This window comes from Lemur catta, chromosome 1 (assembly GCF_020740605.2).
Source record: "Lemur catta isolate mLemCat1 chromosome 1, mLemCat1.pri, whole genome shotgun sequence".
Lineage (NCBI taxonomy): Eukaryota > Metazoa > Chordata > Mammalia > Primates > Lemuridae > Lemur > Lemur catta.
The window spans coordinates 186,745,628-186,762,398 of NC_059128.1; the positions used below are offsets into that span (position 1 = coordinate 186,745,628).

General features: G+C 40.0%; 1 protein-coding gene across 8 annotated transcripts in view; it reads right to left on the bottom strand.

Moving 5' to 3' along the window:
- The window catches only part of VEPH1 (ventricular zone expressed PH domain containing 1), a 211,061-nt gene extending 194,558 nt beyond the window's left edge, over window positions 1–16,503 (bottom strand). For 5 of the 8 annotated variants that reach the window (XM_045539534.1, XM_045539538.1, XM_045539540.1 and 2 more), the window contains exons 1-2: window positions 16,151–16,304; window positions 7,954–8,250 (exon numbers count right to left, since the gene is read on the bottom strand). In XM_045539534.1, the coding sequence (XP_045395490.1) occupies window positions 7,954–8,091 (138 nt within the window). In that variant the 5' untranslated portion in view covers window positions 8,092–8,250; window positions 16,151–16,304. Of the gene's footprint in view, window positions 1–1,153; window positions 1,191–7,953; window positions 8,251–12,019; window positions 12,088–16,150; window positions 16,305–16,348 lie in introns of those variants that run through there. The other 3 variants (XM_045539536.1, XM_045539535.1, XM_045539537.1) reach the window with 3 other exon arrangements.
- Window positions 16,504–16,771: the final 268 nt, after the last annotated feature.

Below are 16,771 nucleotides of genomic sequence, written 5' to 3' on the forward strand. Positions count from 1 at the left end.
TATTTGAAAAATCTGTTACTGTAATTCACATTAACAGATTAAAGGGGAAGATAGGATTATCTCAGGGTAGAAAGAGCAATTGATAAAATTAAACAATTATTAGAGAAACAGGAATAAAAGGAATGCCCTTAACCTGATAAAGGGTATTAACAAAAGCCTGGAGTAAACATTACGCTTACATCAAAAAATCAGAAAACTCCCTTAAATAAAGAATGAAAGAAAGATAACACATTCAATTCAAACTTGTTCTGGAGAGCTAGTCAGGACAATGAGACAAAGAAATCAAATAAAAGGCACAACGGTTGGAAAGGAAGAAACACCACCAATATTTTAAGGGATGATTGTATATAAAAAAAATTCCAAAGAATGTGCTTTCCCATTTAAAACATATTCTCTCTTGACTTCCTCCTCTCTCCCCATCTTTCTAAACACCAGTTTGCTCTCTCCCCGTCTTCTAAATATCAGCCCATTTCTCTATGGGAAAATGCCCTGGCTTGTCACTGATCATTTTCTTCAATTCTTCTCCTATTGTCTTCAACTAACTCCAGTCTGGCTTTCACGCTGACCCATCCGATGATACTGCCCTTGGTCAATTCATGATGTCTGAATCTCAGTCAACTCTCTGTTGCTAATCTCGTTTAACCTATCAGCAGCATTTGACATCACTCTATCCCTGGAACAGTATCTACACCTGGCTTTCCAGGCACCTTGCTTTTCTGGCTTTCTTCCTCTTTCACTGAATTTTTCTTCTCAGTCTGTTTTACTGATCCTTCATCATCTCCTTGGCCTCTGAGCACTGGACTCAGTCTTTGAAATTACTTATTTTTTGGCTATACTTCCTCCCTTGGTGATCTCCTTCAAGTCTCAAGGCTGATAAATTTTAAAATTATAACTTCCAGCTAAGATTTCTCTCCTGAACTCCAGACACATATATTCAAATACCTACACGACACCTCCAATCAGAACCTGACAGCTCAGACTTTACAAGTTGAAAGCAGAACTTGTGTTTCCTACACTCCCTCTCCTTCACCCTCCCTCCCCAAATCTCTTCCTTCCTTAGTCTTTCTCATCTTATTTAATGACAGCTTCATCATGCTAATGTTTTAGGCAGAAATTCTTTAAGTTTTTTTTTTTTTTCTCTCTCTCTCCATACCCACATCAGCAAATCCTGTTGGTTCCATCCTCAAAATATATCCAGAATCATCTCACCACCACCATTGCTCCGTGAAGGTCAGAGTCTCTGATGCTGCTTCTCTGGATTATTGCAGTAGCTGCTTAACTGACCTCCCTGATTTCACCCTTGCTTTACAAAGACTATTCCCAAAACAGGAAAAGAAAAATCTGATCATGTTACTTCCACCCAGAACTCTCCAATGGCTTTTCAAGGTCCTACATTCTTCAGCCTCTTCTCCCTTTTCCCTTTGCTCCCTTCACTGGAGCCACCCACCCTGGCCTTCCTGCTGTTCCTCAAAAACTCTAGGCCTCAGGACCTTTGTACTTAATGACTCTTCTGCCTGAAATGATTTCCTCCAGATATTCACTAGTATTGCTTCCTCATCTCCTCCAAGGTTTGCTTAAATGTCAGCTTCTGTGTTACTTCTCAATAGACTACTGTGTCTGCCCTATTTAAAATCTCAAACCTCCAATCCCCCATTCCCATCATCTGCTTTATGTTTCTACATAGCACTTACATAGCATCTTCTAATATAATGCACATTTTTCTTACTTATTTTCTGTCTTAACTAAATGGATGATGTTAGAGATCTTTCATCCATTTTGCTTACTCCTGTATTCCAGCATCCAGTACAGTGTCTGGCACATAGTGGGCACCTAATAAACATTTGTTGAATAAATGGGAAAATGTATATAGACAAATTATTAGGATTAGTAGGAGAGTTGAGTGAGTTTGCTGGATATAAGATCACCATACAAGAATCATTTGTGTTATAGTCACCTGAAAAAAACAGTTGGAAAGCACAATTTAAAAAAAATGTTAGTTATAGTCTCAGCAAAAAAATAGAAAATATTTATAAATTTAATAAAAGGTGTACAAGATTCTTAAGAGCCTTAAGAAAAAAATTACAAGACTTAATTAAAGATATTTAAGACTATCTAAATAAATGGATAGAAATACAATGTCTACAGATAAGAAGACAGTGCCTAATGATATTAATTTTCTTCAAATCAATCTATAGATATAGAATCCAGTTAAGATACTGACAGAATTATTCATAAGTTTTTATGAATAATTGAAAAGCATAATATAAAATTATTAATGAACAAAAACAACTGAAAGCAATTTTAAAGAAGTTTGGGGATACTGTCCTACTAGATTTCGAGACTTCTTATAAAGTAAGAGACAAACTACATATTGGCATGTACAACCTACCTAAGTGACAAAGGACTAATACAGGAATATACAAAACACTCCAAGTTAATAAGAAAAGATGTTAAACCACAATAGAAAAAGGAAAAGGGAAAAAAAAACCCAAACAATAAAAAGGCACTTCACTGAAGAGGAAACTCAATGGCAAATAACAAATATATGAAAAAAATGGTCAACCTTACTAATAATGAAAGAAGTACACATTTAAACAACAATTACATGCTACTTCACTCAGAGTGAAAAAAACCACTTTTATTTTATTTATTTATTTATTTACTTATTTATTTATTTGAGACAGAGTCTCACTCTGTTGCCTAGGCTAGAGTGCCCTGGCATCAGCCTAGTTCATAGCAACCTCAAACTCCCGGGCTCAAGCAATCCTACTGCCTCAGCCTCCCGAGTAGCTGGGACTACAGGCATGTGCCACCATGCCCAGCTAATTTTTTCTATATATTTTTAGTTGTCCAGCTAATTTCTTTCTATATTTTGAGTAGAGATGGGGTCTGGCTCTTGCTCAGGCTGGTCTCGAACTCCCGAGCTCAAACAATCTGCCAGCCTCTGCCTCCCAGTGCTAAGATTACAGTCATGAGCCACCATGCCCAGCCAGACTTTTAAAATTCAATAAAAGCAAGTATTAGTGGGGATATAAAGTAACTGGAACTTTCATACACTGCCAATGGGAGTGGAAATTGGCATAACCACATTGGAAAGTAATTTGGTTGTACATCATAAAGTTGGAAGTGCACAAAACCCCCAAATCCAGTTGTTTCACTATTAACTGTGTCCTTTAGAGATACACATTTGCCAAAATTGCCAAATACAAGAATGTTTACTATAGCATTGTTTAAATAATAAATGTCAATCAAAACAATGGGTGAATTAGGGCATATTTATATAATGAAATACTCTGTCCCAGTAAAAATAAATGAATTGGAACTACATGTACCAACATGAATAAATCTCAAAAATATAATATTAAGCCTAATGTACCAACATGGATAAATCTCAAAAATATAATATTAAGCCCATGACAACATTTATGTAAAGTTTAAAGACATGAAATACAATGCTATGAATAATTTTTGAGCCATGCATATGTAGCAAAATAAATAAATAAATGTATAACCCAAAACAAACCAACCATGCATGGATAAATACCACAATCAGGATATTAGTTACCTTGGAAACCATAAGAAAGGAGAATTAAATTAAAGAGAGACATGCAAGGGATTTTCAGTTGTATCTAACTTCTTAAATTGGGTAATTCTCTGTGCCTAATGTGTTTCATTGTTTAAAATTGAAGAGAACTGGAAGGTGGGTGGATTGGTTGGGCATTGGGCAAACATCAATGGATAGGTGGGAGAAGTGGATGAGTGGGTAAAGAGACAATCTCACTTGAAATAGTCTGGGAGAAAGGCCAACTTAATACAGGAAATGATGATTAGGTGAAAGTAGTTCAGAAAGGTCTTGAAATAAAAAGACAAAACTGAAAGGCATGTTTGGGAACTTGGAGAGAATTTTGAGTGAGGAGTCACATTTTCAAAGCAAAGCACAAGTACAAAATATTGTATCGCAGTGTTTTGTAGCAACTGGTGGAAAAAGAGGGCAGAGACTAGAGAGTGAAATCTAGTAAGGTTCAATTATTTTGTGAGTGATTTTGGGGAAGTATTAGAGGCTTGCTTGCCAAAGTTTTGGATTCCACAAAGGTGAGCCTGATAAGTAATATATTGGACAGAATCATAATGTTTAAGAGGTATGAATATGCTGGAATGAGGGTCTGTAAGACAAGACTATTTGTGCAGTGGTTTAAAATGTGTCATAATACACTTAGCCTTTTTAAAATGATCTAATTACAAGTTTTGATCCAACCTGAAGGCCTTAGCATGTCACAGAATAAATGTGGATAACTGTGTAATGTTACTATTAAAAAGAAATTTTAGAAACAGTGCATCTGACTAGTATCAGTAATTGTTCTAAGCAATTGGTCCAAGTACTTACAATGATAAATTACAATAATAAATTAGGAACATTCCAGAGGGTAACCAGAATGTAGGCAGTACTTAAGAGCTTCAATGAGGCATTCTCAAACAAGGTGGAGACCAGTTTGCCCTTTGAGGATTAAACTAATAAAGTCCATTTGTATGAGTGGAATTAGCCAGCTACAGGCCTAAACAGAGACACTATGTGTCTGTGGGTGATTCTGCAGATGAGTTAGATGTAATTTCAGGGAGGAAGGGCTGGAATGTGATTTTAGTGGAAGAGAAAGAAACCTAATCAGTAACGATATTTCTTATCTAGAGAAAGACAAAGTAAATAGACTTGGGGAGAACAGCAGGAAGCACACAAGAACTCTGAACCATGTGTGTTATAATTTTCATTATAAATCAATAAGTAAGCATTCCAATCTGTATTTCCAAGTCTGGTATTTGGATAGCATGATTTCAATAACATTTCTCATGTCCTGGCAAAACTGAGTTTTCCACACCTAAGAATTGAGGGCTACAACGTGAGGTGGTGTAACCTTTCCCTGACATAGGCCCCTTCTGTGTTGTGGAAAACCCAAGGGCACTAAGGATATTTAGTTGGTAAGAGAGAAACCAGAGGTGACATCTGATGCTTATCTTCAAAGTTTTAAAGTTTTTCTTGTAGGAGCAGAGGTTAGACTCTTGCTTGTTGAGAGCAAAGAACAGAACAAAGAACAAGAACAATTGGTAGAAAGTACAAAGAGTAAGATTTCATCTGGCTAAAAGGAGGAACATATTAACCATTTAAACTTCCAACAATGGAACAGCTATCTCTTTGATTCTTTGATCATAAGCGACTGAAAAAGTCTGGATAACTACAGCAAAAATAACAATAATAATAATAATAATAATTAAAAGATACAAGGTGGCTCATGATTTGAAGGAAAAGCAGAAGTACCTGGTTTTAGAAGGGACAGTGAGCAAGGCAGATACAGTGAGAGAGGGGCGGAAAAAAATGACTGTTTCTTTGGTGCACTATCATCATGATAAATCACCTTCTACTGACTTCTTTCTTAGAATTATTGGGGAAAAAATTCTGATTGGCAAGTTTGGGTCAGGTATCTTACTCCTTCCTTCCCCCTCTCCTGGTAGGACAGGGTAAGGAGCCATCATTGGTAGGAAACTTTGATGAAGGTCCCATCAAGGTTTCATGCAATGGAAAAGGGTAACTTACTAAAGGCAAATTGAAGAGCTGGAGACCTCATCATTGCAAATGCAGAAGGAGAGGCCACCTGTCCATCAGCAATCCAAAGAAAGGTATTTCTGTGCTAGGAAGAAGATGGAAAAGGCAATGTAGAAGGCTCCTTCCTGTTCTATGTTTCTGAAGAGGAATTGAGAAGTGGAATTGATTACTGAGATCCAAGGTCATCTGGAAAAACTTAATAAGGAAGAGCTGGGCCCAGATCCAAGAGAACTATGGGACGCAGCTAGCAGGAGAGTAAGCTGTAGAGTAGGCATGGTGGTTCAGTGTACTAATCAGAAAAGGAAGATAAGGAGCTGCTGGTATTGGTCACTCAAACTGAATATATCTAAATTAGAAGTTACCGGCCAGGCACTTTGCCTCACGCCTATAAACCTAGCACTCTGGGAGGCTGAGGTGGGAGGATCATCTGAGCTCAGGAGTTCAAAACCAGCCTGAGCAAGAGTGAGATCCCGTCTCTACTAAAAAATAGAAAGAAATTAGCTGGACAACTAAAAATGTATACAGAAAAAATTAGCCAGGCATGGTGGCACGTGCCTGTAGTCCCAGCTACTCGGAAGGCTAAGACAGGAGGATTGCTTGAGCCCAGGAGTTTGAGGTTGCTGTGAGCTAGGCTGACGCCACGGCACTCTAGCCTGGGCAACAGAGTGAGACTCTGTCTCAAAAAAAAAAAAAAAAAAAGAAGTTCCCGTCTTTCTTCTACTCTATGCCATGGTTTAGATAGAGAAATGGAAGAAGTAAGATGTGATAGAAGTTAGCAGAGGAAGAAGATGCGTGAGCTCCTGGCTTTCCAGCCCTGCTGGCCAAGTGGGAGGCTGATTGGAGGCCGTGGATGGACAATGCTCCTAATCACAAGGGACCTGCCAGCCTGAATAGTTAACCAGTGCCGACACAGAACAGAACTCACCAGTCCTAAACTCTGACTGTCACACCTGTGAGGCAAAACAACTAAGGAAGGAAACAAAAGAAATCACTGGCCACTAGTGACCTCTAGTGGAAATAGGTTTTAGGGAACTTAGATATTTTTTGGTTTTTTTCCTGTTAGGAAGATGAAAATCAGTCGCATTTTTAGCCAATTTATTTGCAGAGGAGTATGAAGGAAGGGGCTGCTGGAAACAGCACAAAAACCCTACCGAAAAAGTGGAAATGTACCAGAAAAATTTGTGTTTTGAGTCTAAGTTGATTAATGTTCTGGAAAAAATGTGGACATGTAACTGCTGTTGAGAACATTACCTGGGAAGAGAAGAGTGTTTGGGCAGAAAAGAAGAGTGACTTCATTGGTCACTGGGGAATGTGGCATTTTGACAGCAGCCACCAAGAGAACACGCTAACAGGCTTGAAGAGGAGGTTGCACTGGTTGCCTGTATGCCTTTTAAACATCTCTTCTCTGTAACATGGAAGAGAGCTGTTATCTCTGAAATATGTACACATTTGCCAATTCAGTATTTTATGGCTTAGGTCCTGCCAATTTCCTCTTCCCAGTGGGTGTCTGTGCCAAGTGCTGGCAAATGCTGTTGAACTTGGAGGATGTAAGAGGATGCCTGGTGGCTTAGGCCTTTGAAGTGGAGCCAATTTCAGGGAGGGTCTAAGTACAACCAAGAAGGTCAACATCAAACCATGCTGGGCACTCCACATCCATGCCCTTTGGAAGGTGCTTTCGTAATCTCGACGTTGAGGAGAAGCAAAGGAATAGGAGGATTGATGGCGGTTTTAAATCTGTCTGATCATACTGGGGACTAATAATGGATAACTGGAATTAAATGGAGGGAGGGGGTAGGAAAAGGAGCAAAGGAAAGATAAAAAATAGAGGCAATACAGAAGGAAACAGAATCAGCGTTATCAAGCCCTGGGCAACTGTCACTTCTGGCAGCAGAGCGATCTCGTTGTCCTTGTCTCATATTACCTGCGTGGCAGGAGGTGTCATCCTGCCTTCTTTCATTATTCAGCCTCCACCACACACCCTGCTCTGTTTACTGACGCTCTTGTGCAGCTCGGCAGGTCTGCTTTCCCTGAATTTACTCCCTCTCCTCTCCATGTCATTTCAAGGATGTAAAAATAGTCCCTTAATAATATTTTTGTGAGAATTCCATTCTGGTCTGCAATTTCCAGAGTCCTTGTCTCTGTGAGTGGGCAAAAGGTAGCCTAACTGCCCCCTAAACCAACAGCTTCCCTGGTGTTATTTTTTAGATGCCAACTAAACCACAGAGCAGAGTTAAGAGAGACCAGTATTAGTGGTCACTCCTCTTTCCCCTGCAAAGCTCCTTTCCCGGGGATATATATATCAACCTTTGGCTCTAAGATAGGTCATTTCAGGGATCTAGTCTATAAACCAGTTTACTTACTGAAGATGAGCTAATTATTTTAATTTGCTCCAAAGCTTCTGTCAGGCTGTCTTCAATTTCAGAGTCATCTAAGGAGAAGAGGTCTCCAGCTCGTGAAAGATCTTTTTGTCCCAAAACAAGTCTGAACAGTTGATGCATGATGTGGAGGAATTTGATTAGTTGACTTTCTACAGATCCAGGGCCATGTGTTTCAGTTATCAGAGGTCAGGAAGGCAAAAACACATGGCAAGAGGTTTACTTTGTATTCCATGAAAAGGGTCATTTTTCTCCAGACTTTGAGGTCTTCATTGACACCCTCTGCAAGGGAAACAAATGACATAATATAGCCATTGGCAGTATGGCATGAGCTCAGACTATGAACTTGGTGCCCAGCAGAGAAAGAAAGAAGGAAAAAAAAAAAAGATACTTAGAAACATGTTCACAGAATACCGGATCTTGGCTGGATGATCTTCAAATGAGCTCTTTCCTTAGTTTTGTCTCAAATCTCCTGTCAGAAAGTATTAAGTTTCTTCAGAATTTAATTTGAACCTTAAAAAACCTCATGAGCCCCATACTTATTTTTCTCCTGTGTTCTCTTTTCTGCATCCTTTTCTCCATGCCATAAGAAAACAAGCAGATAAGCAACAAACATGCACAACACTTGCCAGATTTTCCCCAGACAGATTCTCATGGAAATCAAACAGAAAGGGGGAATGAAAGGAAAGAGTATAGGAAACATCTAGATCCATGGCTTGGGGCTTTTCTAGAAACTTTCTTTCTTTTTAGAACTTGCTGTATTGGCAATAGAAGTCCCCCAGCCAAGTGTAAAAGGTTATCCTGATGCTTACTCTACTCCCATGTACTCTCTAATGAAGTAGCAACGGAATAAGGGATGCTGCCTAGGAATATGGAATTAGATAAATCTCTACCGAACATAAACATGAACTTGAATTCTTTTTTTTTTTTTTTTGAGACAGAATCTTGCTCTGTCACCTGGGCTAGAGTGCCGTGGCATCAGCCTAGCTCACAGCAACCTCAAAGTCCTGGGTTCAAGTGATTTTCCTGCATCAGCCTCCCAAATAGCTGGGATTACAGGTACATGCCACCACACCCAGCTAATTTTTCTATTTTTAGTAGAGACGAGGTCTTGCTTTTGCTCAGGCTGGTCTCGAACTTCTAACCTCAAGCCATCCTCCTGCCTTGACCTACCAGAATGCTAGGATTACAGGCGTGAACCACTGCACCCGGCATGAACTTGAATTCGAACACTGAAATTGAATGTGATAGCATTGGCATGCAGGCTAAGGAAGAGGGCTTTGAGATCAGGAGATCCTCCCTCTATTCCCACAATTGAAATAATAAAGTTCCACTATACTTCTTATCCAATTCACAGTCCACAGAGAGTAGGGCAATGGCACAAGCTAGATATCTGGTTATTCTCAGCAGCTCCCTTCTGGGCCTAATAAAATCACAGACCATTTACACTGGCAGAGACCTCTGTCATCATTTAATGGCCAGGGAGGTTTAATCACTTCTCCGAGGTCCCATAGTAGCTGTGGCAGAGCTGTTCTCCTGATTTCAGGTCAGTGGGCTTTCCTCAGAGTTTACAGTGGAGTGAAAATTACTTCATACATGGAGGTAACTTACAAATGCAGCCACATGCTCACATAGAGTCAAGAGTTAGTTATTTACTATAAGCAATAGGCAATTCTGCTTAGCATTTCACTCTGAATGTGTTCCCCAGAATGCATGTGAAAAGCGGAAGGGGAGTCTGTTTTTTCCCTGGGCAGTTTCAGACCTCTCTTCTGAGCCATAGCTGTGCTGAATGCAATTTTCAAATTTAACGATACATACCCTCCACATAACATGGTCTCTAAACACAAGCCAAATCTTTCATCAGGCATTCAACCAAATAGGCTACTTGTAGTATTCCAAATGGTGCAAGTCGTGGGTCATTTTAGGGATTTCAAGAGCAGTATTGGCCCATATGCAATTTTTGTACTATCTACCAGCTTTTGTAATGTGATGCCTGATACTTACATACCCTTATCTATGTGCCAGGCATAGACACTTTGCAAATATTAACTCATTTAATCCTTATAATAACTATATGAAGATATATCACCCCCATTTAAAATGAGGAAACTGAGGCAGTTAAATAACTTGCCGAAGCCACATAGCTAGTAAGCTGGAGAACTGGGATGTGAACCCAGTGTTAGGCTCCAAGTTCACAACTGCTATGACATATTAACTCCATGTAAAATGTGAGGCTACTGTTAAGAGTAGAGGTGCTCAGAACATTATTAACATTTAGGGATGAAGGCATGGGTAGGGTCATGAAGCAAGAAAATGAATTCCTTTTCCCTCCTACACTGACCCTGCATCCTTGCCCATCTATGCCCTGGAATTCAGGCCAACCAGAGGGCAGGGAGTTACAAGGAAATGGAGCTTAGAGGAAGAGGAAAGGAGGGTGGTAAGATTTCAGCGGGTAGAGGAAGGGCAGAGTGAGGGTACGACAAAGTAGTTTGCACTCTGGCAGATATGGAAGGATGAATTACAATTATCTACAAAAAAAATTATGGCAGTATTTTCCCGAATTTTTCTCTTAACATATTCTTCCCCCAGTCTCAGATATTTGCAGTGACAGAATCTCTGAATCTCTGCAGTGAAATTGTATTCAGGAAAATTGGATGGAAACGACTTCGCCTTGACCAGTCAGCTTGCTGGACAATATCTGGCACTTCATGAAGCAGATTCAGCTGCCCTAGACACATTAGCTCAGGAGCTTCAAGCAGAGAAATACTTGCTGGCAAAGAGGAGCATCCCCAGGGTTTCCCGGGGCTCCTTTTTCATACTCCATGCTTACGTGACACTTGGTATGTAGCCCCACATTCATGCTTCCAACTTCACCTGTTACTCTTGAGGGCCCATCACCCACAAAACATTTCTCTGGGCACTTAGTAGGAACACCAAGTTGTTCAACACACAGCCATACAGGAAAACTTTTGCAAATCTAGGAATGCCATAGGGAGAAATGAGACTTGCACCAAACCTTCTACGACATGTGGACAACCAAGAGAAAAGTACCCTGGGTACTATAAAAAGAAGTTTGGGGAAGTATAAAGGACAGAGAGGCCACTCCTAGGAGAAAAGGATAAGGAATGGCTTGTGGAGGAAATGGTGTTTAAGCAGCACCTTTCAGAATCGGTAAGATTTTTACAGGTTTTATTTGCCGCTTGCACATGTGCTGAGTACGTACTAAATCAGCAGCTTGTCTGGAGACTGGGATTCAAGTCCCAGCTTGGCCACGCAGTGGTTGTGGGAACTTTAGTTCATGCTTTCCTTTCCCTGAGACTTGGTTGTCTTAATCTGCAAAACGGGACTAATGGACACCTAGTCTATCCCACTGGGACACTTTGAATAGCAGAGTTGATAATGCATAAAAGAGCCTTTTGAAAATAATGACACCAACAGCTGATATTTAGTGTTTGGCTTGTGTCAGGCATTTCTCTGAGTGCTTCCCAAGTAGAGTCACTTAATTCTCACCACAGTTCCATGCAATAAAAAACTGATGATCAGAGGGGAAGTAACCACTGGCCCAGAGGCATTAGAGGGCAAGTTGCAGAGTTAGGATCGAAGGCAGTTGGTCTCCCGAGACAAAGTGCGCTCAGGGCTTTGTATAGTCACATACATGACTGTGTGGGATAGTTATTATTGAGCTACCTCCCTTCTCACCAGCTCTCATTTAATGAGTGGCCCCCATGCTGCACATCTGTTCCTAGATAAGGATTGGCAAGACATGTTAGCTATTTTCCAGCAGCTCGCATCAATGTTTTGCTCAGGTGTTTTGCTTCTCCTGCTGGTTTTTCCACAATAGCACAGAAGGTCAGAGCTAGATCAAATTCTATCTCATCTTCTGAGAAATTCCCTACCCTTATAATTGTCATAGTCCTGTGGCCTATATACATACATACATATACACACAAGCATACATGTGCACACACATGCACATATATGCACACGCTCAAATACTTGATAGATATTATTACCAAAAAGGAAACAGGACCTGGGAGGTCAAGTATCATACCTGAGGTTACACAAACAGCCAAGATTCACATCCAGGTAGGTCAGACTCCAAATCTCATACTTTTGGTACTATAAAAAAAAAAAACCTGACATAAAATTCTTTCTTACTCCCCACTTTAATTTGTGTCCCTTATAATTTCTTTCCCTAATCTTTAAAAAATTCTAATCTGAGGACCACCTTTTCATTATTTAGTTTTGTTTTTTGTTCTTGTTTTGTTTTTTTTAAACCAGGTATTGGCTGTCAAGTTAACTTTCTGTAAGGAGAAACAGAAACCACAAAAAGAGAAATGACTCCGCACCAAGCAGGGCACATTTCAGGGAGTCACGGCTGTCCCCTGCAGACTCAGTTTACCTGTGTACTACTCCTCAAAGGCGCACTGTACTCAGCTGGTTTGAGACTGGGCAGGAGATTCAGGCAGCAGACTCCAAGGGCACAGAGAGTGGAATCCACTCAGCTCAGTGAACCTGAAGTTGTTCATTGTGGTGCTGGTGCCGGGTGGAAGAATTCAAGGAATGCAGCCTGATGCCACGGGCAGCTCCAGAGCCCGGTCAGGTGACAGGCTGCACCTCACCCAGCAGAGAGTTACCTCTGAGTGAAACCCTCTGTTTCCTGGGGTGAAACACAAAGCCTGCTCCAGTAAAGGAGAGTTGTTTTTAACAGAGAAAACAAAACTCCTTGTGTTCGTGAAAATCTATACTTTCCCAGGGAAGAATGGGGGTGCGGGTGGGGTAAGCCATGCAGGAAACACAGCTTTCACCAGGAACTCCAGCAGGTGAATGGAAAGGCTACAGGGAGCCATCTCACAAAGCCCCACGGGAAGAAGAGAGAACTGTTGCTGAATTAACACTTCCCTCTCCCACAAGATTTCACATATGTATTTGAAACACTGTCCAGTAAGAGTCACAGCTCCTAAAGAAACTATCCCCTTGCTCAGCCTCTAGATTAACATTGTTGAAAGTTTAAAGATGCAGAAAGTTGCTAATAAATGGGACAAACTTCACAAACATGCTGTTTGCTGGGAAGTTCTTCATAAAAATCCATGTGGACCAGACATGTTGAATTTGTACTTTTAAGTATTGCAGCAACACCCAGCAAATATTTATCCTGCTTAATCTATTGACACTCTAATGGAGAAAAAGGGTCTTTCTTTATTGTTTAAACAGTTGACAGGGCATTTATAAAACCATGTTTTTAAACTGTATTCTTCCCTACCCCTCATTTTTCTGTTCCTGTGGTAGATCTATTGTCATCAGACCATCTTTCCACTGGCAGATTGGACAGGTGGCTGTCCTCCAGGTAATCCATCTTCATGTTCACTAGATGTGGACGCTGTGAATGTCTCCTGGAGAGTGCTGCCCACAAAGGTGTGCATTCAGGGTGGCCACAATTAAATCAGCTCATTTGCTTAAGAGAATGACCTCATAAATCTTCCTAGACACTTGGTGATCCATCGTATTTTTATGCCTCCACATACAGAGGACTGTTCCCTTGAAGAGTTCCTTTATAAAAATGTAGAATCCAGCCATCCATGAGTAGGTGCATTCTTTCATTAGTATTTTCTGATTTATAAGATACTAATGAAGTCTTCCCTTTTAATGAAATACACTATATTTCTTTAGCCTTTCCTCATTATCCTCTATTCATTATTACTGGTTTTTATCCCTCTATTTTATCCAGTTTTCTTACATTTTGAAGAAAGTGTAGGGTCCTTGATTGGACACTCTCTATAGGACTCCAGTATGAGGAGCAGAGTAGTAAGAGCGTGGGAACCTGGACACAACTAGCTTCCAATCTCAGCTCTGCCTGCAGTGTAAACTTGGGCAGATTAATTAGGTTCCCTTACCCTCAGGTTCCTCATTTGCACTGGAGGATTATGGTATGGGTTGTTGGGAGATTTACTAACACAGAGCCTGGCGTATAGAAACCCTAAAATAAGTGACAGCAATCACACCCTTAACAGTGTTATTATGGTTATTATTATAGGTCATTCCCCTGTTAACATAGCCTCATGTCATACCTTTTAAAAGCTAATACACTACTGTACTGCTAAGTAAACTGAGTTCACTGCATTAAAGATGCATAGGTCTTTTCCATTTGTGCCATATTTATATCTTAGTTGTTCTTTTCCTCAGTCTTAAACCTGGGTAGATCATTTTTCATCTGTAAACTTCACTATCTTGAATGTGTCCCTGTTGATTTTTGGGCAACTTTATCTTGTTCCCTGGAGAGATAGCCTTACTGTGATCCTACCCTCACCAAGGCTCAACAATAACAGTGAATTTTTTTACAGAGCAGAAATGGACTAGAAAACGATGTATCTCAGACTTTTTGTGACTGGGTAATCCAAATACCAGAGCTTTCCATGTAAGTGCAGTACTAGCTCCCATGTTTATTAATGAGAAGGGTGTGCCCCACCAGGGCACCAGCTACTTTCTTTACGACTTTTCAAGGTGACCCACATCCAGTGTACTCTAATAGAATATTGGTGGCTTACTCTATTACACATTTGTAGATTCTGCTAAATGAAAATATGTATGAACCAGAGGACTTAATTTTCCCACTACTGGGATACCACTTGTAAAAACTAAAGTTCTTGGGGGGAAGGATTACAATCATCAGAATTAAGAAGCCAGTTTATGCTAAAGAATTCAGCTTCTAGCTTCCAACTTAGGTTAGGATAGGCCCTGGTTTCCTCACTTCAGAAAATTCTAGAATAGCAATATTTTATTTACCTGCATCAAAACATTTTCATTTTATTCACGTGAATAAAAATGCCCATTGACTAACTTAGACTCATTTGGGTTCTAGAAACTTTAAAATAAAGTTCTCAGATAGATTTTCCCTTGAAAGAAAGGATTAAAGATTCTTTTGAAGGAGCATCTTTTTCACACAGTGTGAAAGGACTACAGGCGTTCCCATGGGAATTGGCCGCATACATTTCAGCCCTTTCCACAAGATGTCTATTGTTCCCTGGATGTCTCTCAGTTTCCTCTGCTGTGGTGTGTTGCTGCACTTCACTTCTACTGAAAGCCTCTGAGGCTGGGTTATTCCAAATGATGCTAAAGGACTCAGCCCTCAGACTTTTTGCTAGAACTCATACAGTCTAAGTTTGTGGCAAGCTTAAAGAAATAGATTTGGTGGCCTATTGAGGCAAGAGCTCAAAACATCTAATTAATTTTGAATATATATTTCAACTTATCAAAACACAGAAAGAAACATTTTCCTTCAAGGAGAATGAGATAGTTATTTTCAAGGCTTAAACTTTAAAGCTAAGAATTTTGTGACTTGTCATAATAATTTCATTATATATTCATTTTCTCCTGTAAATTTTGATTTTGCAGGTCATGTTTGCCCTGAAATGATATAAATCTTGCTAAAAAATAATCTGAATTCAAATTCTGTGGGTTTATTTTTCCAGAAAACATACTCAAACTATAACAAAAATTCAAGGTTAAAAATGTATTAAACAGCTATATGACCAATTCACATAATCTCCTGAGTATTTTTTCTATTCTTTAAATTGAAAAAATATATAAATGTCATTGAATCCAATGGTTGATTACTACAGCAATTTAAATACGTGTCTGAAAGAACAAAAAAGTGGTTGTATTCAATTATGATTTGTAAGAGATCTGAAATATCAAAGGAAAAAAACAGCAGTAACAACAAACAATAATGGTTACTCTGTCCAACCCACTGACGGCAATGATGCTACAGTATTTAATTTTCGTCAAAAATCATACAAAAGGCCAGTTTCTTCGCTGGTTGCAAAATATTTCTTGAGATAAACAAAAGTATGAAACAGAAATGAGATTAGACTATTACAGAGTAAAACAAAAATGCACATAATATGAATCTAGAAGCACAGCTTTCTGGTTCTGAGGCCTAGAGACATGTTTTAATAACCCACAGAGAAGTGGCTTTTTTGCCCTAATAACTGAAATGCAGGCAGGCATGGCTAGACCCACAGCTCCCAAATGCACTTTATCTGCATAAGCAGCCAGCCCCTGGAAGTTCCTCAGCTCTACTCCCCTAGCCCCGTTCCTTGCCTCCTCGCTGCAGCTTCTGACATTTACTTTAATTAGCTTTTGTTTTTGCTGAACAAAAGGACTGGAAAGGAGACAGCCATACCTCTTAGTACAGGAAACTCTGGCCGTCATAGGAAATAGAAGGCAAAAAGCTTGATCTTTAGAGCACTTCGGCGGGGACCCATGACCATGCTCAGAGGCAGCCCTGCAGCCCCGGCCCGTCCTGTGGGCTGTGGCCGCGCCTCTCCGCGCGCCGCTTGTCAAGCCAGCGGTGCGCTTCATTCCCTCCCCGTGGACTCACCGTGAGGAATCGGGCAAATGAGTAACTTCTCCTCCCTCTCTCAAACTTCTGCTTAGACCTAACAATTGGCACAAAGCTTCGCTTATTTCTACAGTAGATTTACAGATTTCTCTGAGCAGATCCGTAGTTGGAAAGAATTAGATTTGCCTAACAACTAGTAATTTAGGTTCTGTTAATGAATAACTCACTTTAAGGAATCAAGGAAGTTTTAGGTTAATATCAGATATGGAGCCTTTTAGCAGGTATCAGCGAAAAAGCTTGGGGAGGGATGGAGGGATGGGAGTAGTAGAACGAGATGGTATTTAAGCCAAATATGATAGAAGAAAAATACAAGAGAAGCAAAATGACAAGTCTGAAGGAGCAAAAGTCTTACTATGTCATTGGTATTGCTAATGAAACATTGAACAAATAAATGAAGCAGCA